This window comes from Cydia splendana, chromosome 1, assembly GCF_910591565.1.
Source record: "Cydia splendana chromosome 1, ilCydSple1.2, whole genome shotgun sequence".
Classification (NCBI taxonomy): domain Eukaryota; kingdom Metazoa; phylum Arthropoda; class Insecta; order Lepidoptera; family Tortricidae; genus Cydia; species Cydia splendana.
In genome coordinates this window covers 32881898-32906344 of record NC_085960.1, presented here as the reverse complement: position 1 = coordinate 32906344, position 24447 = coordinate 32881898, and the positions used below count along the sequence as shown (strand labels likewise).

The 24447-nt window shown below is 39.3% G+C and overlaps 4 protein-coding genes across 5 annotated transcripts; 2 read left to right on the top strand and 2 right to left on the bottom strand.

The window, feature by feature from the left end:
• Window positions 1-522: 522 nt before the first annotated feature.
• LOC134793651 (tyrosine-protein kinase transmembrane receptor Ror) lies at window positions 523-7069 on the top strand. The gene is made up of 4 exons (XM_063765292.1): window positions 523-3026; window positions 3126-3268; window positions 3467-3616; window positions 4035-7069. The coding sequence occupies exons 1-4, from the start codon at window positions 741-743 to the stop codon at window positions 4375-4377; spliced, it is 2922 nt and encodes a 973-aa protein (XP_063621362.1). The 5' UTR covers window positions 523-740; the 3' UTR covers window positions 4378-7069.
• A 642-nt stretch (window positions 7070-7711) lies between these two features.
• LOC134793631 (zinc finger protein 287-like) lies at window positions 7712-12919 on the bottom strand. Of its 2 annotated transcripts, none has more exons than XM_063765259.1 (10): window positions 12743-12919; window positions 12211-12336; window positions 11975-12113; window positions 11473-11601; window positions 10637-10869; window positions 10174-10292; window positions 9875-9983; window positions 9355-9501; window positions 8825-9020; window positions 7712-8300 (listed from the first exon to the last, which is right to left on the bottom strand). In XM_063765259.1, exons 1-10 carry the CDS (start codon window positions 12836-12838, stop codon window positions 8176-8178), a joined length of 1419 nt encoding a protein of 472 aa, XP_063621329.1. In that variant the 5' UTR covers window positions 12839-12919; the 3' UTR covers window positions 7712-8175. The 2 variants fall into 2 exon arrangements, with proteins under 2 accessions (XP_063621329.1, XP_063621338.1); XM_063765268.1 differs by having other exon boundaries at window positions 11981-12113.
• Window positions 12920-13947: 1028 nt separating this feature from the next.
• Window positions 13948-16229, top strand: LOC134793642 (uncharacterized). The gene is made up of 6 exons (XM_063765280.1): window positions 13948-14099; window positions 14181-14506; window positions 14761-14907; window positions 15303-15399; window positions 15566-15764; window positions 16049-16229. Exons 1-6 carry the CDS (start codon window positions 14010-14012, stop codon window positions 16123-16125), a joined length of 936 nt encoding a protein of 311 aa, XP_063621350.1. The 5' UTR covers window positions 13948-14009; the 3' UTR covers window positions 16126-16229.
• Window positions 16230-17310: 1081 nt separating this feature from the next.
• LOC134793620 (ribonucleoside-diphosphate reductase large subunit) lies at window positions 17311-23967 on the bottom strand. Its single transcript, XM_063765247.1, has 5 exons — window positions 23802-23967; window positions 23090-23178; window positions 22224-22401; window positions 20024-20223; window positions 17311-19288 (listed from the first exon to the last, which is right to left on the bottom strand). The coding sequence occupies exons 1-5, from the start codon at window positions 23839-23841 to the stop codon at window positions 17375-17377; spliced, it is 2421 nt and encodes an 806-aa protein (XP_063621317.1). The 5' UTR covers window positions 23842-23967; the 3' UTR covers window positions 17311-17374.
• Between the last annotated feature and the right edge of the window lie 480 nt (window positions 23968-24447).

Below are 24447 nucleotides of genomic sequence, written 5' to 3'. Positions count from 1 at the left end.
GCCTGGAATGACTATACCAAATTTCATCAAAAACGGTTTAGAGGTTTAGCGTGAAAACGTAACAGACAGACAGATAGACAGTTAGTTACTTTCGCATTTATAATATTAGTAGGAATAAGGTGGAATATTTACCTAGATCCTAGAGTAATACGTAATACCTAAATAGTTTAAGCGATAAAGAGTGTTCGCACATTCGGATAAAATCGAATGATCAACAGAAACTCCTACCAGTGACAAATAGCAATGAGTTTTGTAATGGTTTTGCAATACAAACGCAACTAGCCTTGTAGGCGCCACTGGCGCGACTGATTTATGAAGCTAAACGACTAAACGACAATAACATAAGAATACCTACTTATATTTAAAGTAATTGTGGTATTGCTTTGCATATACTTAATTCTATATAATATTAATTTGTTTATATTATAATTAATATCGTAAATCTAAAAAAAAAACAGATTTAAAAATTGGATGTGGTAACATTATTGCTAGCCGTCACTGGAATTGTTGCCTTATCTATCGTTTTCAGTTTCATTCACGGCTCACGCATCGACTCGACTTTCTTTCGGGAAATCAGAAATGTTCAAAGAAAATCTCGTGTTATTGAAAATATGACTCACATATCAAATTTCGCGGTAGATATTACATGTATTGGACGTGATAACAGAACATAAAAGTAGTATTTTTTGCTGATAATACAGTATTTATTATTGTCAAAGGTGTTATGGAAAGTCTTAGTCATGAAATGCTTTTTTGTGATTATTGTTGTGTGTGTTTCTTTAAGTGAAAGTGTATCCTTAAATCCAGAAAGGGCAGATTCCTCGACTATTTATAAGGGAAACGCGACATCGGAGCAGAAAGTATGGAACATAAAACTTGACATATATTTTTCAAAAACACTTCCGAACTTGATAAAAAAGGTCCACGGCGAGGACATGCGGCTGCGATGCGAGGCGACTATGAACTTCACTCGCGTGGAAAAAACCACCAAGAACAAGGAAGGCGTGGAGACGTCGCAAGCGGAAGTACCGCCCGACCATATCCTGCAGACGCTCATGAAAAACGTCAAAATGTACTGGCTTAAAGACACCAAAATTATCACCAACACTACTAGATTAAAAATTCTCAATAGAATGGACAAGAAAAACGGGACTTTAGGTACTCATTTGAGGATCAAAGACATAGATGATAGTGATGAAGCCAACTACACCTGCGTCATCCGGCAGAGTTACGAAAAGAAACAGACAACGACGCTAAAAGTACTAAAAGATGATGACAATGATGAACTACCAAAGTACACGTCATTCCTACCTAGTGCAGAAGTGAACAATCAACTGGAGATGCTTATTAAAACAACCCCCGATCTGCTGTCCGAGGACATCCGTTCACAACATGCAAGTGTCACTCCAGCCCCAAACACCACCATCACCAGGAAACTGGAGCCAATCTGTCAAGAGTATGTAGGCAATGTGTGCGCCACACACCTCAAGGGTCATTTTGTGTATATTCCTTACAACACAACTCAGCTGGCAGTAGAGGACAAGCTATTGAAAGCCCTGCAAGTCACCAAGTACTCTAATGATATAAGTTCCAACTGTGAGGGATTTGCCTTGCCTAGTTTGTGTTATTCAACATTCCCTATTTGCCGCAATCCAATTATAACAAATGAAAACTTCTTTAGAGAGGCCAAACAAGTATTTACGCAACCTAATACAGCTGACAGAGCTCAAGATACCCCATGGGTGATCTTTGATAACTCACCTGCAGGGCTTGTACCACAGTTCAACACAAATCTTACGGCACAGTTATTTGATTATCGTTACAATTCCACAGTATTAAAGCGTGTCTGCAAACAGGATTGTGAAATATTAGAGAATGAGTTGTGTCAGACTGAGTATGCTATAGCCAAAAGACATCCCCACATCGGTCAGCAACTCACCTTAGAAGAATGCCAGAGCTTGCCAGAAAATGATTCAGAATGCCTCAAAATTGGTATTGGTGACCTTATGGTGTCAGATGATGAATGCTATTGGGAATATGGCCAGGGCTATCTAGGAAAAGTGAATACCGCTGGTAATGGTATGGCATGTATAGAATGGTCCAAGCAACTTAGGATTAAGATTTCAGATTATCCAGAACTGACTGGTTTGCACAGTTACTGTCGAAATCCAGGAGGAAAGGAGCATCAGCCCTGGTGCATGGTGGACAACGAGGGGAGACTGGAAGTACAACACTGTGACATTCCCAAATGTGCATTAAAAATTTGGATATACATTGTAGTAATATTTCTCTTGTTAACCTTATCAATTGTGAGCTTCATTATTTGCTTATGTTACAAAAATAAAAGCAAAAACAATGCAGCCGCCATAAGAGACATCAATTTGCCAAATGCTGACAAGAATATTTATGGTAATTCTAGATTAAATTCTCCAATAGAGATGAGTGAATTGTTGACAAATCAGAATATGGCCAACCAACCGCACCTAACCAGGAACACTAGGGGTAATGGTATTCTGAGGGTACCTCAGTACTCTCTATCACAAATTAAATTTTTAGAAGAATTAGGAGAGGGGGCATTTGGAAAAGTATACAAAGGAGCTCTCAAGAAGAATGGTGAAACACATTACGTAGCTGTTAAAGCATTGAAGGAAAATGCTTCTGCTAAAACTCAAGCTGATTTCAGAAGAGAAATAGACTTAATTTCAGAACTCACTCATGAGAATATAGTATGCATAGTGGGAGTAGCGCTCAGTGAGGAGCCTCTGTGCATGCTTTTTGAGTTTATGGCTCGAGGGGATCTGCATGAGTTCCTCATGGGACGAGCACCTCCTTCAGGCAAGGGCCTGCCCCCCTTGAGACTCCTTAGTATTGCTTACAACATTGCTTCCGGAATGCAGTACCTGGCATCCCATCATTATGTCCACAGAGACTTGGCAGCAAGAAACTGCTTGGTGTCAGATGATTTTGTGGTTAAAATATCTGACTTTGGGTTATCAAGAGATATCTATAGTTCAGATTATTACAGAGTAAGTATAAAACAGATAAAACATCATACTTAATGATTTTTCCTTTTAAAACCAAATGATTGTGCAAATAATAAAAATAACACACTTTATTTTCCTCAGGTACAATCAAAAAGTTTACTGCCAGTCAGATGGATGCCCCCCGAATCCATTCTCTATGGGAAATTCACTACAGAGAGTGATATCTGGTCCTATGGAGTTGTACTATGGGAAATTTACAGTTATGGATTGCAGCCCTACTATGGGTAAGAATGAGTTTCAATGTCAACACAGGCTTAGACTTATAGTATTGGAGGTATTTTAATGTATCATGTTTCATAACATAATTAACGTCCTTTGTTCGTTTGGTGAACATGTTTTCAACTATAAAAACTAGTAATCGGTTTGAATTTCGTGTGATTTATATGTGATGCAATTGGGGATTGATTGGCCTTTTCATACAGGTACAGCAACCAGGAGGTGATAGCAATGGTTCGCGGCGGCGAGCTGCTGGCAGCCCCTGCCGCGTGCCCCGCGCCAATGTATGCCCTCATGCGAGACTGCTGGAGGCACATGCCCCAGCGGAGACCCAACTTCGAAGAGATAGTAGTCAGGTCAGTGTAATTGACTATTAGCCAAGGATAATATAAGGCAGACATATAAGCAACTAGCAAAGCTCCTAAATGTGCAGACTGAGAAGGAAGCATTTGACGCCTCAGCGAATTTTAGTATGGTCGGCAGTGGGCCGGCAACACAGGCAATTTTTGTCTGTTCGGCAACGAGATCAGCCTGAGGAAGTATGCACCGTATACACGCTCAAATCTCCAAGAAAGGTCTTGTTTATAAGTCAAGATCCTTCATACTGTCAGGCTGGTATTTTGCCATTAGGTACGTTTTTGCGATGGCAAAAGTTTATGACTAGCCAGTAATATTAAATAATTACATTCACGAATTTTGCAACAGCAAAAGTACATTTTTCTGACTCACCATTCACGATCAGTACCTAATAATAACCAAGTATAATGATTTCAGGATACAAGGCTGGATCACAACGGGCGGCTGCCCAGAAACAGCGGCATCCGAGTCCGGCAGCAGCGAATGCGGTCACCGCGGCTCCGTTCGCGAGCTCCAAGAGCGAGCACCCCTCCTCCCACCCCACTGCTCGGCTTCTAATGGCTCCCTCCCGACAGGGAGCCTAAAAAAGCTAAGTGTAGCCGGCTCTAGCTCTAGAGTTGACGAAACCTGTTCCACTTGCAGCGAAGGCCCCCCGCTAGTCCCCAAAAAGAAACACAGCTCGGGATCTCTCATAGATGACCGCGGGACAAAGGATACTGTCGTCAGGATACAGAATACTCAGTACGGTAACGAGATATAAGTTATTTGTAGGTATGATGTGTTACGACAGTTTGTAGGGAGTTTTTGCGGATGCGGATGATTTAGTTCAAAACCAAGAAATTCTTGCGGAATTCAGCCACGGAATTTTTCCACTTACGTAGTTTACATACAATTTATCTATTCACCCACGCGAGACATTTTTGTCATGTGTGGACACACTTGCCTAAGATATTACCTTACCTATAAATATAATGTATCTGTCCGAATCCGCATCCGTGAATATAAATTATACTGAAATTATCCATCCTCCGCAACATCCTATTTTCATAGTTAGATGAATGAAGACTCGAAGCGGCAGCTTTTGGGCACTTTGCTTTTTATGTCAATTGAAGGGGAGTTTTTTATGGGGAATGTTGAAGTTGTCGGACCGCCCCGGATACTCAATATAAATAAACAAAACTCTACAATGGGAACACTATATTCTTATTTTAATTTGCTGGAGTGAACTGACAGACATCATATTAAATATTCAGTCATAATACCTACTTATAAATAGTAATAGTGTTACTTAGAACCCTTGAAAGTAAGTAACCTATTATTTAAAAGTATATGCTTTTAGGCCATACAGACACATTACATCAATAGACGCACGCAAACGTTAGTTTCCTCCAACATATTAAAATGACCACTTTACAAATAGTCTGTCGTAAAATGGTAATAAAAACAAAAAGCAGCTGCACAGATAGACGTCGGAAGTATTTATTATAGTCGTAGCTTTAAAACGAATTAGATACCTATTCGTAATATCCGTTTTTGTAACAGAGTGATGAAAAATAGGAAATAAGCAGCTGTGTAATATATAAAGAAATTAGGATAAGTATATGTTAGTATTTAATGCGTCGGCATCTAATTTATAACGAATTGTTGTCAGTACCTTTTGTATTGCCCTTTTATGGATATTTCCTTAGTTCCTGCCATTATACTATATTTAGTATTTTTTGTTACTAAATGTTGACTGGTAGCTATAATTCTATGTTATTTATTGTACTTAATTATAAGAACAGGCAGTGTCCGATCAGCCATCACAGCTATGTCAGTATTATTTACGTCTTAAATATACGAGCAAAATTGTATGTATGTTATAGTAACATATCCATCACGGCCACGGAAACAAACGCCAAGAAAAAAAATAGTGATAGTAGACGAATTTTGGCGATATTTGGCATTCAAGTAATAAAATAACATTCTCGACGTTTTCGATAAACTTCGCATATTGGGTTTACGATGATTTTAATTATTATTTACTTACGTAATTTAAATTTTTTTACTGTCGCTCACGTAGGTATTTACTAAACTTATGGTGCATGACGCGCGGCGAAAGTAGACAACTTGATAGCATTTGCTTCGCGTGGTTGCAAAACACTCATTCCCCTGCTTAGAGAATCATTTTAATTGACTTGGAATATTCAACGTTTTTGTGAGACAAGACTGCAGGCGTTATAATCAGCGTTTTAATTTACATAGATAATAGATATAGCGTTGTAAAGAGCAAGGTACAGTGAAGTGTAAAAATATCGTCGTCATTTTGTGGACATAATTTTTTTTCGTAACCGACTGTAGAATTGTAGATACAGTTTTAAAGTGCACTCATATTTTTAAACTTATCTATTGGATCAAATTTTACATTATCAATGTAAGTATCCAAAAAAACTCAAGCTAGGTTCCCAAGAATCTTGTCAAAATTACAATTTGATAGTCCCAATCAGAATCACTGTCATAGTTCCATTTGTTGTTCAGTTCAGTAGATAATTCCATTTTTATTGGCGAGCTGATGATAAACGTGCAATGTACTGACATAAGAACGCAAGTAATCGACAATATCGAAATAGTCTCACTCTGAAACAAGCATCTATATCAAATACCTTCATCGATCAAAATTTACTCTTTTATAAAGTTGTTAGGAAGGATGTTTGCTTACAGGAGTCTGTGTTAGGATGGAATTCCACCTATCCAATTTATTTGTCCAATGTGCATTGCGGCTCACTATCTTATTAGGCAAAATATGAGATGCAAGCACAAGTTGGACCAAGAAATTGGACAGGTAGAATACCACCCTTATTAATTAGTCTGGTTGATGTAAATTGTAATTATAGTATTTGTCTTTAAAATGAAACTTCCAGACATTCCGTTGTCGGATCTGCCCTAGAGTTGTTTTCTACTTCCGTGTAAGAAGCCGCGTCCAATGACTTGGCGGCAGATCATTTTGGAGAGCTACAATGAACCTTAAAGCAAGGATCTTAAGAGTTGTAATTTCAAAGCTGTCGTTAAAGCGTTCTTAGGTACTTGCCATTATTTTAGAAATTTCCACCTTATAGTTATAGCATTAAGACTCATTATTGTTCTTGCCGCAAGCGGACGCCGGTTCGAAGTACTGCCTGTAAGTAACGCTGATAGATTTAAATTAAATAGGTTTTAAGTACTTATAAGTAAATATACCGTTTTCACAGTTGTGATCGCATTCTGTACCTTAAGTATTTAATTTTTTGATATTTTTTCTGGTACTTTAGTAATAATAGTACTTCCCGTACTTGCCAAAGACTTCGTTTCGTATGTGATACATTTACTTTTAACTAGACATATTGGTATGCTTTTGTAAATTTTATTTATAAATCAGTTTTCTAAAACAACAGTGTTTTTACTTACATATTTATTAAATTTTTATAATGAAACAACCATAAAAATTTTATTTACACTTAACAATAAAACGTAGCTAATCCCTTACAATTACAACCGCAATACAAATAAAGAATAATAATCATGTACAAACACAACATTATAACACATATTTCAAAGCCTAAATATAAAAAATAAATTATACTTTTTTCAGCCTTTTCGAGACTTAGGACGTTACAACTGGTAACCGTTGAGGTTGTTAAATACTTTCAATGTATGTACTTAGTAAAAAATTAAGATGGTTCAGTAGGTACCGGGTATCAAAATGACTTCACGAAACGTGTAGTTTCGTACCGATGTGCGCGACGGTGTCGTCAACTAGCAGCTTTGAGACACATTAGTAATTTGACAGTTGAATGATGTTGATGTATATTATGATGAAAGCTTGAGCGTAAATACTTAAATAGTCACATTTATGCGAAGTCGTCTTCGCATAAGCTCGTCCCGTGCAGATAACCAATAGTCCAATACTGCTAATGTACTTTTCTCCCTTACTAACTACTCTCGATGTATAATTACAAACTCGGTCGCACTGACAATAAGTAAACCTTATTGCAAAGACATTAGGTCCACCGAAGGGCAGTTAACTATTGCTGTTAGTACTCTATCAGTCAGAAGCTATTATGCAGCCTCTTTCTTTTACACTTCTTGCAGGCGTAGGGTTTGTTTTAGTAGTAGCAGGCAGCTATTCATCTTGTTTATGGTTCCTCTGGTTCACAATGTTCTGACCATGACCTTTCATGTTCAACTTCAGGTTGCAGCCGCCGGTGAACCGCATGTCGCACTTGGTGCAGGCGTAGGGTTTGTTTTAGTACTAGCAGTCAGCTAAACATCTTGTTCTTTATGTCTCTTGTTGACGAGGTTCTTGCCGTGTACCTTCATGTGCAGCTTGAGGTTGTAGACGCCGGCGAACCGCATGTCGCACTTGGTGCAGGCGTATGGTTTGTTTTAGTACTAGCAGTCACCTAAACATCCTGTTCTTTATTCCTCTTGTTGACGAGGTTCTCGCCGTGGACCTTCATGTGCAGCTTGAGGTTGTAGACGCCGGCGAACCGCATGTCACACTTGGTGCAGGCTTATGGTTTGTTTTAGTACTAGCAGTCACCTAAACATCCTGTTCTTTATTCCTCTTGTTGACGAGGTTCTCGCCGTGGACCTTCATGTGCAGCTTGAGGTTGTAGCCGCCGGTGAACCGCATGTCACACTTGGTGCAGGCGTATGGTTTTTCACCTACGGGCCAAACATAATTATATGAGATTAAATGTAGATGGCTCTGCTATCGAATAGGGAATCTTACTTATCGCAGTGTTCTTTAAGATCCGAGCAGCTCTTGTATGATGTGATTAGATGAGACTCACCGGTATGTATGCAGCGAAGCTTGATATTATAAGCACGGAGCCGGAATATAACCGAGCGTGGCAGTAATCGCACTGCTGCGTGGGGTTGTTGTGCTTGTCGCGGTGTTCCTTGAGGGCCGAGCGGCTCTTGTCTTGTGTGTGGCGGGGCAGCGCTCGCACTTAAAGTGAAGCTCTGAAGTGTGGGTTCGAATCTTGACTATACATTGTCATGATGAATGGTCTATGAGACTCACCGGTGCGTATGCGACGATGCTTGATAAGAACGGAGCCGGAATAAAACCGAGCGTGGCAGTACTCGCACTGCTGGGTTGTCGTGTTTATCGTCTTTATCGCGGTGTTCTTTAAAGGCCAGCAGCTATTGTAGGCAGGTAATGATGAATGGTTGATGAGACTCACCGGTATGTATGCGACGATGCTTGATAAGCACGGAGCCGGAATAAAACCGAACATGGCAGTACTCGCATTCCTGGGTCGGGTTATTGTCGTGCTTGTCGCGGTGTTCCTTGAGGGCCGAGCGGCTCTTGTATGTGGCGGGGCAGCGCTCGCACTTGAAGTGACGTTCTGAAGTGTGGGTCCGCATGTGGCGGATTAGCTAAAACCCAATAACTTATGATTAGACTTAGACCACGGAGTTGCTTACGAATGGAACAAGTTACATACTTGAGACTACACTCCCTAAGCCCTAAATTAGAGTCCCCTTTGAATGAGGCGCGAGTCTAGAAGGGTAAACGTGGCAACCGTTTGAGACTGAAACTCAAACTTTGAGTGGAGGCGTGACATATTCTTGCCAAGCTTTAGATTTAGGCTTCAAGATGGCTGCCTTCGCCCAGATACCAGTGTCTTCTTAAAATTTTATGTGAGTCTTATACGACCATTGGAAAAAAAATGCTTCCAGGTAAAAATGCAGCTATTTATATTTTAGTTACCCCACGCCGCACGTTCTTGCCACACACGGGACATATCTGGCTGGTGTCGGTGCAGGAATGCCGGGCGAGTCTGTCGGCGTCGCCGTACGCGTTGCCGCATATCTTACAGATGCACTTGGTGGGCGCGTGCCGCCGAATGTTGTGGGCCTGAAGGAAGCCTTATTAATGTCAGAATATGGGTCAATTTAGTTTGGCAAAACATAGTTTGACAATGAAATAGATATTATAGACTTTCATAAATTAAAATTAAATTTAAAACAATTAAAGTATCTATTAGAAACTATGCATAAGCGTATAAGAATAAGAACCCATGATGCCGCTTTTTTAAGGAACTACAGTATCTAGTAGATAGAAACTATGTTCGAGAAAGTTTTATATTGCTTTTAAAGGCTCGGCAACACTTTGGCGAAGATTGCATACTTGATGCACCACCAACGCGGTATAAAAATAAAACTTAATTGATGGTCGCATGAGGAGTAATTGATGGTAGGTATTAAAAAATAATTATAGTAATTCATACCGTGAGACCGGAGGCATATTTGCTGCTGTACCCGCAGAGGTCACAGACGTGCGGCTTGACGTCGCTGTGGCTCAACACGTGGGTCTTTAAATTGGCTTTGTTACTATACCTGCAGAAAGGCACACATCACACAAAGACAACAGCGCTCACTAATTATGCAGGGTAGAGGTAAGGAGACCACTCTGTGTGTAAGCAAGAGTCCGTCAAAAGGCGTAAAATAGGTGCCATAATAGCCAGAGGACGCGCGAAATAATACTAGAGGACAGAAAAGTAAAATAGGAAATCAAAAAGTGACTTACTTTTTCGAACAAACATCACAGGTGAATTCCTTATTACCATGCAAGCCCCATATGTGTTTTGCTAATTTTCTAGGAGAAGTAAACTCTTTTACACACAAATCACATTTCAGCAGAATATTCTGAAACAAAAGGTCGTTGAAGGTGCACAATTTATAGTACTTAAGGGCGTTTTCAGAAAAAAAGAGTAGGTACTGGGGGCCGATTTTTGAATTTCGAGCGCACGATTTCGTCACTCGAAAATCGGTGGAAAACAGCGAAATGTTAATTTTTGAAATACGAGCGATTGAAATTGGGAATCGAGTGGTATTGATCACTCGTTTTCAATTCTATTAGTAGAATTTTAATGCCGGGTACTGGAGATATTATTGAACGAAATACATGAAATCGACCGGTCGAAATTCAAAAATCGGCCCCCTGTACAACAAGTATCATACGAAAATTTGCAATTCGCAATTTGGGATACCTTTTCCCCAAAATGTATCTTTCTATAATGAAACTCCAAATTGGCATGCGACTTGAATCTAATGGCGCACAGATGGCAGGCCTGGCTGTGCACCGTGTGCAATATGCGGTGCGCGAACAGCTGCGCGCGATGCTCGAATGTGGCCTGGCAGAAGTTGCAGCCTTGGATAATCTCATGCTCTTCTACATGCTTGCTTAATGTGGCTGCGTCTTTGAATTCTTTACCACATAACCCTGAAAAGAAAAACTTTTATGTGTTTTCGTACAGTGAACCCAAGCATAGAGAACCATTAATGAGAAATGTGGTGAGAATCTTTAATAATTTAATAAACAAACACAAAAAAAACAACGGGTTGCACTCCGGGAGTGCCGGCAGAAGTGAAAACTCAATGACATTGTAATTCAAAATATTAATAACAGCGCCATATAGTGCAAAATGTCTGCAGCACTATGTATAATTGAGGTTAACGCCACCTAGCGTTATATCGTCGCATTACTTGAAACCCCTAAGTACATCACTGTGAGTACTACAGTTATATTAATACCAGTTTGAGGGAAACTCACTAGATGGCATTTAAATCAAAAAACAATGACTTGTCCATCACACATGACGTCACGCAAGCGCCCTGCGCCGCCTAAACGAAACAGCAGGCTCAGGCATACATTTTCGCCACGCGGTAGAAAGAGGGTTACGTCTTACGCCTTACGCTGTCTCGAGTTTAACATTTTTTCCCCACCTCAAAAAGTGCAGAGCGCTGCTAAAGAAGTTTTCACTTCAAAAACAATAAATGGATTTGTAAATATTAGAACAGTGTAGGTATAGTATAATGTATTTACCACACGTAGGAATATTGCTGGCCAGTTGAACAGAAGTTGCTGTAAGGGTGTTGAAACTATCCTTCCTTTTTGCTTTCTTTATTTTCTGTTTCTTACACCGTCTTGTAGGCCTTTCTTCTTTAACATTATCTAAGAAACAGGAAGTTAAATAAAAATATTTCTTTATATGAATAACCTTAAGTGGGACTGGGCAGGACATGTCTGCCGCATGCACCCTGAAAGGTGGGCCAAAATGGTTACCGAGTGGGACCCACGGAACACCATAGATGGCGCTGGTCGGGGTGCAGGCAGACCAAAAAGGAGGTGGCGGGACGACTTGGGCGCATTTAATCCGGATTGGCGGGAAAGTACAAACGATAGGGTTGAGTGGAGGAAAAGGGGAGGCCTTTGCCCTTGCTTTGAAATATCAATATCAAATTGAACTGTAAATTTAAAAGGGCTCAGGATAATAATATATAAGTATGGAACTGAAACACTTAAGAGTAAAGTTTTTAACACTAACCATTACATTCTTTTTTAATCTCAGCACGAACATTCTCGGCAGAGTCATGAAGCTCATCATCAAAATAGGTATCAGTGGCAAAATCGTCAGTTTCACACTTGATTTCGATTTTTATGCAATGAGACTCAGCTTTCAGTGCCTGCAAAAATTAAATGTACATCGAGAATTTTATTAGAATGTAAACAATAAAATATTCAGCGGAGCACTTTAAAAAAGTGACTAGAGGAATAAAATACCTGCTCCACTATTCCTAGCAATGTCTGTTCAGCAGAAATACATTTATTCCTGAACTCCATGAAACAGTTGACAGCTTCTATGCAATTTTGGCAAAAAGATTGTGGCTTCCCATCAGAATATTTGACCTGCAAGTTGAAAGTAAACAAATATTACTATTTTGTGTTGTGTAATAGTAGGAGGTAGGAGTGAATGTAAAGGCCCCAGTACACAATGGGCCATCGCCGGCCACTCCAAGGGACGCAGCCATGCGGTAGAATGAGATAGCAATATCACTTGCTCCCTCTAACGCATAAATGCGTCCCTTGGAGTGGCCGGCGATGGCCCATTGTGTACTGGGGCCTTAAGATGGCTGTGGATTTACTTAGCAAACATATCATATCAACAAAAGGTCATCAATGTCATCATAATTTTATTGTTGGTCACAATGACTACCACAGTTGCTATTTACTATACCTATTCAAAAATGACCAACCCAACATTAACGACTTGTAAAAATAAACCACGGCTGTAAAAATACTCTTATTTACTTACATTTATATTAGTAAGCAAGTTGTAATTGCAAGCAAAATTATCATCAGAAGGAAACAATTCCTTGTCCGAAGACAAACACGCTCTACACAAATTCATTTTCGGAATCTTATGTGCTCACTTTTTAATAACAATAAAATTGTTACGGGTCACGTTAGATAATATTAATAATTCATATTAAAGTAATTTCACTGTTTTTTAATAAATTTAATGTGACATTTAGTGTCAGTGTCATATTCATAAGTCATGTATGAGGAACGTTCGAATTTCACGTGGTATTATATGATCAAGAGAATTATAAAAAACAGTAAAGCTAAAAAAAATAAAGGAGTTAAGTGTTTCATTATTTATTGACAAAAACGTGAAACGTACTGTTAATATACTTGGTCAAGCAGATCTTGTCAGTAGAAAAAGGCGGCAAATTTGAAAAATGTAGGCGCGACGGGATATCGTCCCATAGAAAATTCGAATTTCGCGCCTTTTTTTACTGACAACATTTGCTTGACCAGCTATAACTTTTCATAACTATGATGAACGCAGTTCCGCCGTAGAAAAATAGCATTAGCTTATTTGTGTTTCATAAGGTATTTGAACGCACTTTGAATTGACAAGAGGAGAAGCTAATGTACGGCCATAATAATGACGGGCCGAACAACGCGGACGAACATCATACATGAATCAAGTATATATATAACTGGATCAGGTATCAGGGGTGGGGGGAAATGACCGAATGGGATAGTCTTATGTATCTTTCAGTAGGAGTAGCAGCGAAAGCGCTATTATTGTTTGTCCTTGTCACAGTCTCGCATTTTTTTATTCCCCACCGTAAATTTAGTATGTATTATGGTGGGCAACAAATAAATTCGTGCGATTATAGTGTCGCATTGCGTATATGTTTTGTCCCTCACGGAGGCACGCGAATAGCACGTCTATAGGATCCTACCATCTAAGACTACGTCACACACGCTTTAAAAAAAATGTACGTCAGAATCAGAAGCACAAACTGTCAGTGTCAAGAAGAAAAGAAATTGTAAAAGTGGCATGCAGAAGATGCAGTGCAATAATTGCAATATGTACTTATTTTAATTAATGTTTCATGTTAATTATGTATTAAATGATATAAAATAAATATTTCTAAATCCTATTAGACAGGTTTAGTATGAAACAAGGGCATTAAGTACATGTTTACCTTTTATTACCATCTTGAATATCAATATTCTATGTTTCTTTATTTATATTATTGAATATTATAACTGAATTAACAGTCGAAATGGAACCTTTAAGAGATCCAACATCCTTACAAGATTGTTTAAGTAATCCCCCAAAACGTGTTACACCAAACGTACCAACACCTGTTTGGGTAAGTGACATTTGTTTACTGATCTCAGTAATCATTATATTCATTAGAGTGCCGATTACAACGAATTATTGGTATTTTCAGGACAATGTCGAAAGCCGGACAACTTTAGTTGAAAATGACATATTTTCACCGCCACCAGTGCCCTCAAATCAACCGTCCGTTATATCCAATAGCTCCATGAATGTGGCTCGCACTCCACAACACAGGCCTGCAAGTGTCCATAGTGATAATAGTGCGTCATCTATGCAATTGCCAACACCCCAGCCTCAGTCACGGATTACTGGAGATGTGGTGCTCACTCCGACTCACAGTTCCTTCACACCTCAAGCCAACCCTCATAGCTCAATGACTGCTTTAACTCCAATGCCAAGTGGCACGAGTCAAGCTAAAAACAGTATAAAAATACAGTAAGCATAGTTTAAAATTTCATATAGAGTTAAACCTCCCATTGCTTGGTTGAGTTCTCACAAACTGCCTAAATATTGCATAAGTTATTTTATTTTTGTAAAAGTTATTTTTGTCTTTAGGAATATTTAGGTAGAGCTGGGTAGAGCAGTTTACATCACATAATTTTAAATTTCCATTTTAACAAATTTATTTATAAAGTAATTTAGCTTCTTAAAGATTATACCACATCACAGATTTAAGCTTTTTGTTGCAGAAATTGTGTATCTACTGTTAGTCTTGGATGTGAATTGAAGTTATTGGACATTTACTGTAGAACAAGGTTCTCAGAATACAACCCTGCGAGATTCCAAGGTGTTGTCATGAAAATATTGGAGCCAAGAGCCACAGCACTAGTGTTTAGGTTGGTTATTTTATATATTATGTTTAAAGTATACAGTTGGCATCAATAGTAGCGGATGAAACAACGCACCAAAAGTATCTACCACCCTCTGTATACTTTTCTAAATAGAGATTTATCTTTACAGTTTGCATTCAAAAGTACAAACACCAAAACTCTGAACTGTCCATCGGTGCACCTTACGTCTTTTGTAATAAGGTTTACAAACTGTCAATTAACAGTGTGGGCGATGGTATCTGTTACAGTCTTTGTTCTACTTCTCTCCTTTTGTTAAGTCATTAGAGAATGGTAGATACTTTTGCGGCATAATTTGATAATATAATTGTCAAAAATGACTTGGAAAAGTCAGCTGTATTATTATTTTTTTTCTCTTGTCTCATAATGTTGTTTCACTTCAGATCTGGTAAAATTGTATGCACAGGAGCAAGAAATGAACACGATTCATACTTAGCAGCTAGAAAATTTGCAAGGATCATTCAAAAGCTTGGATTTCCCGTAAGTGTTACTTTTGAAAAAGCTTACCAGTCCTACAAGAGAAAAATAAGTTATGATTTTTGGCAACATTTAGAGATCCCCTGAATACCGACCGAATTCAACCATCTAGACCGAATTAACAGAAGACCAAACAATTTAAATTGATATCTAAGTTTTATATTTTCAGGCAAAATTTCTGGATTTTAAAATACAAAATTTTATAGCAACGGGGGACTTGAGGTTCCCAGTGAGATTAGAAGCTTTACAACAAGCACACGGACAGTTCACGTCATATGAGCCAGAGCTCTTCCCCGGACTTGTTTACCGGATGGTGCGGCCGAGAGTTGTCCTGTTAATATTTGTTAATGGAAAAATTGTGTTCACGGGTAATTTTCAAATTTATTAACTTTTTCATTTATATAATAAGAACAAATTTCTGATTTAAAACTATTGGTTTTTAAAATCTCTTGAACGTATCAAATGAAAGAGCATAAATGTACAGCGAGCTGCATAAGTGGATGGATGGAATTAATTCATAAAGTGGGTATGCACTTTTGCAGCTGGGTGTACTTGTAAATAACTGTCTGACAAAAACTTAGGTTTTCTTTACTGCTTTTACCATGTACCTAAATACGACGTTAATAAAATTGAGATTTTTCATTATTTTTAGGCGGAAAGACGAGGAATGAAATCCATGAAGCCCTAGATATTATTTATCCAATATTAAGAAGTTATAGAAAAAATTAGGACTATTAATATTAAGGTTAATAATGTATTGTTTTAATAATGAGTTGCCGATTATTCGGATTATTATTTATTGTACATTTATAATAAAATTATGAAACGTGTGATTCTGACCTTTGATTTCAGTACCAAACCCAAATATTACATTGAAGCCGGGTATTCATTATGCAACATTTGTTAATCAACTGTTTATGAATTTGATCACCATGTTTTGCAACAAGTTTACCGTAAACACTGTCTCTGAAACTTAGCAGTCTACACTAGTTTAGTTGTTGCTAGGATGTCGCCCGATGAGGTAGTACTATTTCCCTGTTTCTAAACTTGCGTCACACACGTCCACACTAGATGACATCTGTTTATAAACTGAATGTTTCGTCTTGCTCTCCACCTAGAGTGGGGAACACAGCAACATGTTTATGCAACAATATTTCATCACCCTTGTTTGTAAATATGTTTACAGAGGTGATGAAACATCGTGCAACACTGTTAATAAACTGTTTATGAATTTGATCACCATGTTTTGCAACAAGTTTACCGTAAACACTGTTTCTGAAACTTAGCAGTCCACACTAGTTTAGTTGTTGCTAGGATGTCGCCCGAGGAGGTAGTACTATTTCCATGTTTCTAAACTTGCGTCACACACGTCCACACTCGATGACATCTGTTTATAAACGTTTATAAACTGTTTCGTCTTGTTCTCCACCTAGAGTGGGAAACATAGCAACATGTTTATGCAACAATATTTCATCATCCTTGTTTATAAACATGTTTACAGAGGTGATGAAACATCGTGCAACACTGTTTATAAACAGTCATTAAACAGTGTTTATTAACAAAAGTTGCCTGATGAATACCCGGCTTAACACATTCACTGTAACCCGCTAGGTCCATTCTGTTTATAGGATAGGAACTTTTCGCTACAAAGCTGAAAATACGCGTTATCGGCTACAACTGTAGCGCCTATCTCGCGCCTGTTACAGTAGGGATAATGGTAGACAATGCTCAATCTTGTGGAAAGTGTCGCTACAGTTCCATTTTGTTACAGAAGGTATTGGAATATATAAATAAAAAAAAATATTTTTAAGAAAATAAGCTTAGGCATTTATTTTATTGCTAACTCATATAACATTATTACACTTATTCTAACATTATTACACTTAATTACAAACTTAAAGGCATTTTATCCACATTATTGTTTCATGCATAATTCTAGCTTACAAAATATTAACTTACAATTATCAAAATTATGTTTTTAAGATCCACAACTTAGGCAGTCATCTTTGTTCTGTAAGGAGCAGGTGATTGCCGCCATGTTGGCTTCGTCTCTATCAGCATTGCCATTCGTAGTGCCATTGGTGTTTCCGTTTGTGACTCTTGCTTTCGCTTTTGCTTTGTCAACAGTAAACTGGATAGCGTTCGCGGCCGGCTTGGTTCGCAGGTAGTACATGCCAGTTTTCAGACCCATTTTCCAAGAGTAGAAGTGGATGGACGTGAGCTTGCCGTAGTTCGGCTCGGCCACGTGGATATTGAATGACTGACTCTGATCTATAAATGCGCCTCTGTCTGCGGCCATCTGAATGGTCGTTTTTACGGAAATCTCCCAAACAGTCTTGTACAAGTCTCTAATTTCTTTAGGAATGGTCTCTATGTTCTGTATGGAACCGTTGTTGTGGATGATGAGGTTCTTCATATCTTCGTCCCACAAATCCGCCTCGGTTAAGTCTCGTAGCAGGTGATGGTTGACAACCTGGAACTCGCCAGACAGAACCCTTCTTTGGTAAATATTGGATGTGAACGGCTCAAAAGATTCATTGTTCCCTAATATTTGCGCAGTTGAAGCTGTGGGCATGGGAGCCAGGAGAAGGGAGTTGCGGAGGCCATGTTTTGCAATCTTCTCTTTGAGAGCAGCCCAGTTCCATAAGTCGGTCGGCGTCTTGTTCCACAGGTCATACTGCAGTATGCCCTGGCTGGCCGGACTTCCTTGGTAAGTCTCGTACACTCCGAGCTTCTCCGCTAACTCACAACTACCCTCCAAGGCTCCATAGTAAATGGTCTCAAATATTTGCTGATTCAGTTTAATTGCGGCTTCACTCTCGTACGGCAGCCTCATCAAAACAAAAGTGTCGGCCAAGCCCTGGACTCCGATTCCGATCGGTCGGTGCCTCATGTTGGAGTTTCTAGCCTCCGGGACCGGGTAGAAGTTCACGTCGATGATTTTGTTCAAATTCTGGGTAATGGTTTTGGTCACATCTTTCAATTTTTCGAAATTGTACGTTTTGTCATCGTTCACGAACATGTTCAAAGCGACTGAAGCTAAATTACAGACAGCGACTTCATCCGGGGATGTGTACTCGACGATTTCGGTGCAAAGGTTGCTGCATTTGATAGTTCCCAGATTCTTCTGATTGCTCTTTCTGTTGCAGGAATCTTTGTAAAGCATGAAAGGTGTTCCGGTTTCTACCTGCGCCTCAATAATAGCTTTCCAGAGAATTTGTGCTTTCACCTGCTTCACAAATCGATTTTCTTGCTCATATTTTTCATAGAGGGCTTCAAACTCTTCCCCCCAGCAGTCGGCGAGCCCCGGGCTGTCGTGTGGGCACATGAGGCTCCAGTTCTGGTTGGCTTCGACCCTCTTCATGAAGAGGTCCGGGATCCACAAGGCATAGAACAGTTCGCGAGCGCGAACTTCCTCCTTCCCGGTGTTTTTCCTCAAGTCGAGGAATTCGAATATGTCAGCGTGCCAGGGCTCGAGGTAGATGGCGAAGGCTCCGGGCCGCTTGTTGCCGCCCTGGTCCACGTACCGCGCCGTGTTGTTGTACACTCTCAACATGGGCACTAGTCCGTTGGACACGCCGTTGGTGCCGGCAATGTACGTGCCTTTAGCCCTGATGCAGTGCACGTGCACGCCGATGCCCCCGGCGGACTTGGATATAAGTGCGCATTGCTTGAGTGTGTCGTAGATGCCCTCGATGCTGTCGTCCTTCATAGCGATGAGGAAGCAGGATGACAGCTGGGGTCGAGGGGTGGCCGCGGAGAACAGGGTGGGGCTGGCGTGGGTGAAATATTTCTCAGAGAGTAGATTGTAAGTATTGATGGCGGCGTCGATGTCTTCACCGTGAATACCGATCGCAACTCGCATCAGCATGTGTTGGGGCCTCTCTGCCACCTGTGAATAGTATTAGACATGATTGACGATGATGGAAGTTTTATATGAGATAGTAGAAACAAATAATCATAGAAATAAAATAAGAGAATTAAAACTGAGTTTAATGAAATTAAATAACGGCCCATCGCTCCATCAACTTAGCTACCGAAGTTTACCCGATCACGGCGTTATTACACGTCGTCGACGTCGTAGATTAGCCTTAACCATTCCACCAATCTAATTTCTTTCTCCAAAGTGTATTGCGTCTCACATTTTGCTTTAATGAGAGAGTGAGACGCACTGACATGGGACAGGTGGAATACCACCCTAAAGGCTAATCTACGACGTCAACGACGTGTAATAGCGACATCTACCCTAACAGAGGGGCTCCCGCGAAAACCGAAAGTCGCAAATTGCGGGAATCTTTCTTTTTTTACTACAAAGAAGGCGTAATTAGAGTGACAGAGAAAGATGCCCGCAATTTGCGAATTTCGTTTTTCGCGGTTATAGCCCAGTACTGAACTAACTTAACAGCAATGACTTTTCAAATCACATTGAAAATTTTTACTGTATAGTGCGACATAAAATAGTAGAAATTAAATAAAATGGAACAAAAAAAAAATCCATACTAAAATTGTGTGATTACGTAGAAAGTGGCGCCCTCAATGATTTTCTAAAATATCTTGTTGGACTATACTAAATGTATTTTTATTTATTGTAATTTTATTATGAATTCAAATAAATTAAGGTATGTACCTTGTTGTTTATCTTCAAAAGATATGACCTTTCCAGGGTTTTAAAGCCAAAATAGTTGTATTTGAAATCCCTGTCATAGACAATAGCAGAATCCAGGCGCTCCTTATGTTTCATTACAAGTTCATAATGAAAGTCTGAAATCATCGGCGTCCGTTTCTTGGTGTGAGGGTTGATGATGTTGTACAAGTCAGTTATCACATCTGAAAAAATTATAATTTGTGGGTTTATTATTTATAAATAAAAGATTGTCATATCATTTGTTTTTGCTGCGGAGTTTAAGTAAACATCACGGTGTTCCACCGAAATAATAGAGTATCACGAGATATCTTTGACAACTGTACTAGGGTTGCCATACGTCCCGGTACGCCGGGACATGTCCCGGTTTGAAGCACAGTGTCCCGGCGTCCCGGCCGATAAGAAAATTGTCCCGGTTTAAAAATCATAGTTATTTAGTAGGGGGCTGGACTTGGTAAATAATAATATACCTACATTTCTACGTTTCATATGGCCAAAATAAAAAAAAAATGTTTTATGGTACCTACTTTTACCTAATGTCCAATATCAGTTTCTCAGACACACAATAATTAGATGATTATGTAAATTATGTTATTTTATAGCTTTTAAAGTCTGTAATGTAGAGCTCGAATTTCAGGCTCCCAAGGGCCTAAAACCTCATCAATGGAACTTCGGCCCTCCGAGTAACTCTTGTACATATGACACATATTATTGTTGAGTAACACTAGCGCAAGTGGATGCCGGTAGAGGTACGTGGCCGCGGTAGGCCCAAACGGAGATGGCGAGATGACCTGGACAGCTTCCTGAACAACTGGCCGGAGGAAGCACCAAATCGGGAGTCGTGGAAATTAAGGGGAGAGGCCTTTGCCCAGCAGTGGGACACTCAAATAGGCTAGTAAAAAAAAAAAAAACACTAGCGCTGCTTTCTTACAGCTCGACCTTCAGTGTCGCTTAATTTTTAACAAATATAAAAATTTGATTTGCGAAGCTTGGCCTTTTGCCTCGCATGAAAGCTCACCGCGCTGGTTATAAGTACGCTTCGGGCTTATTAAGTAATGTGGAGATTTCTGAGCTCGACCTTCAGCCTCACATTTTACCTAAATTTTTGGTTTGTCTTCCAAATCTCGTCTTCTTCAGCTTAGCCTTTGACCTCGCTGCGCCAAGCTCGGCCTACGGTTTCGCTTTTTAATACAATGGACATTGGTTGGCGTCTATGCTCTAGCTGAGCTTATCCTGAAGCACGGCTTCGTCCTCGCATGAAAGCTAGCCTCACTGGGGAACTTCGGATTTTTAGGCCCGGCCCAGCCTTTTTAACACGCTTTCACAATTTTGTCAAAAAAATTTCGCGCTCGCTTCGCTCGCGTTTTTTGCTGGTTGACCCTGAATCCCCTGAATCTACATGGTAGCTTGACTGGTCAATGAATAATAATTTAAACACATGGAAAATTTATCTCCGAAAATACTGTGCTAAAATTTTGAAAAAAAAAAAACACAAAATAGTTATTTACCTATCTATAGGAAAACCTATTAGAAATGTGCAGTCAAGCGTGAGTCGGACTTAATTATAGACATTTCACTCACGTTTCACATGAAAAAATACATTGTTACAAATTGTGTAACCCTTTAAACGCGACGCGAGTCCGACTCGCACTTGGCCGGTTTTCTTTAAATGTCCCGGTTTGAGTCCCCACACTTATGGCAACCCATGGGCAACCCTACAACTGTACTAACTGCTATATTTATAGCCTTATATCAGAAACACATTTTTATACTATATCTATAGTTTTCCTTAATCTACCATAACCGATTCTGTGTGCCTTTGGGCAAAGGCCTCCCCCAATCTTCTCCACTCTTCCTTATTTTGTACTATGTCCTCTAGGGTGCCATAGTGTTACAATTTTGCACCATTTATCTCCTCCTCTAATAGTATGTCCAGCCCACTTCCATTTCAGTTGTTTTGTTTTGTATGTAACATCAGTAAACCCTGTTTTGTCTCTTAAATTCTTGCTACTTATTTTGTCAATTCTTCTTTTCTTTAAGATGGTTCTTTCCATGGCTCTCTGAGTTGTGCTTAACCTTTTACATTCGCTTTGGTGAGTGCTCATGTCTGGCAGCCATATTGTATCTTAGTACTAACTGCTATTGAATGCCAAAGCAATTTTAACTTACAACATCCCATGTTTACCTGAGAAGTGTTTCCTGGTTTCCTTGTGCAGGTTAGAGATGGCCAGTCGAGCAGCAAGCACGGCATAGTCAGGGTGGTCAGTGGTCATGGTGGCTGCAGTCTCGGCTGCCAGGTTGTCCAGCTCCACGGTGGTCACACCAGAGTATATGCCGCCTATAACTTTCAGGGTTATGGAGACCTGAGAAAGTGAATATGTCCATGTTTGAGAAAAATCTGATATAACTACCTAAACCCAAAATATGCAGAATTTAACAACTCTTAGGTCACAACACAAGTAGATACTCTGACACCAAATTGCGGAACAAGGTGCGGATATGGCCTATGTAGCAGTATTGCTAATTTAGCAGTCTGTCACAGCAGATGCCTCTGCTTAATATGAGATTAATAAAAAAATATATTTAAAATACAATCTACATATTAAATATAACCAGATAACTGTTATGTTGCTGTCTAGGCTCTCATAAGTTACCCTTTGTGCAATGAGAGCTTATCTAGCTGACTATCCTTTATTAAGAAAGATATAATTAATTATATCTCCTCAACACATACACTGTACTTGATGAGTGTATGTCCGCTAATATGTGCTTGATAAACTTTGGCTGGAGGGCATTTAAAGAGCACTTCATGCACTTGAGATAATATTATGCTACCAAATGTCTTAACCTGTGAGGAGGGTGTTTGATGTTTCAGTTTTCTTTGTTACTACAAACATTAACAAATCAAAACTAATAAATTTATTAAAGTGATTTTTCATTACAAAAATTTATTTTTAAACACCTATATAAAAACCTAGTACTTAAGTTAGATTAAATTCTTGAATTTCAGGGCTCGGTTTACCATGATAACGTTGTATTTTATATACTTACAGGATCTACAAAATCCATATTCAGTCCATAACACAGCTTCTTGATCCTCGATGTTATCTTATCAATATGTACCTCTTCTACCCTCCCACCTGCAAAGTTTAGTTTGGAAAGTTATCCTCTAGCCTAGCACAATAATTAAAAAAAGGAAGAAAAAGAAAACAAATATATTCAGAATTCACTATTCTGTGGGATCTAGCAAATATTGCAAAGACCTAATATAGTTGAATCACACATGTTTACTGTTTAATAAGACTACTTTCGGTGTCTTATTAACGAACGCGAATGCCAAGCGAGCAAGTCGAGACATGCGTGTATCAAATGTGTGCTCTTTCACTCATTCAACGGTTAAGTCTCGACCTGAGGGCATTGTAATGGCAACAATAGATTTTTTTGCTTACACCTACCAAACAATGCCATTCCAAGGAAAGGTATACCCTCACAAAATACATCTTCAATTTATTGGTCAAACATGATTCTTGGTAGAACCGTGACTGCAAACACTTAATGCCAGGTGTTTTAAATCTAACCTAATCATATTGAATTTTAATACTACACAATTGAATATAGGTTACAACGACATCCTATATTTCTATTAGTAAGTATCACAATTCTTACAAATTCAGACCCACCAGTCTGTTGACCCCGGCATGCAGGCTATTTTCATAGCAAAGTAAAATCGTAAACTTTGCAATAAAGATTTTTGTGGACTTACCTCTTTTATGAACATATAGCTTATTCATCTTTCCAACCATCTTGTGATGTTATAAGTAGGACACAAATTAAACAAATAGGCCACTTATTTAAATTAAACAAAGGAAAGGTCCCGTTTCAGCTGGTACTCCAACGGAACGGAAATAAAAATGTCATGACAGAAAAATGCGCGGGAAATGTTACGAAAGCCCAGAGACAATACAACTATTTTTTTTAAGACTATAATAGCCAAAACACACTGCCGAACCGCACAGCGAGATATATCTTTCTCGCTCTCACTTGTGGATGCGGCACACGTGACCTTGGTGCGGTACGGTAGTGTGTTACGGCTTTATTAAAGTTGTGTCTTCACGACATGAATCTAGTATTTTAACTAGATAAGTCATGATTGGGGGAAATGAGAGAACGGGATAGTCTTATGTATCTTTCAGTAGGAGTAGCAGCGAAAGCGCTATTATTGTTTGTCCTTGTCAGTCTCACATTTTTTTTTATTCCTCACCATAAATTAGTATGGGTTATGGTGGGCAACAAATAAATTCGACCAATCATAGTGTCGCATTGCCCATGTTTTGTCCCTCACGGAGGCACGCGTATACCACTTCTATAGGATCCTACCTTCTATGCTTCACGATCGGGCTATAACCGCG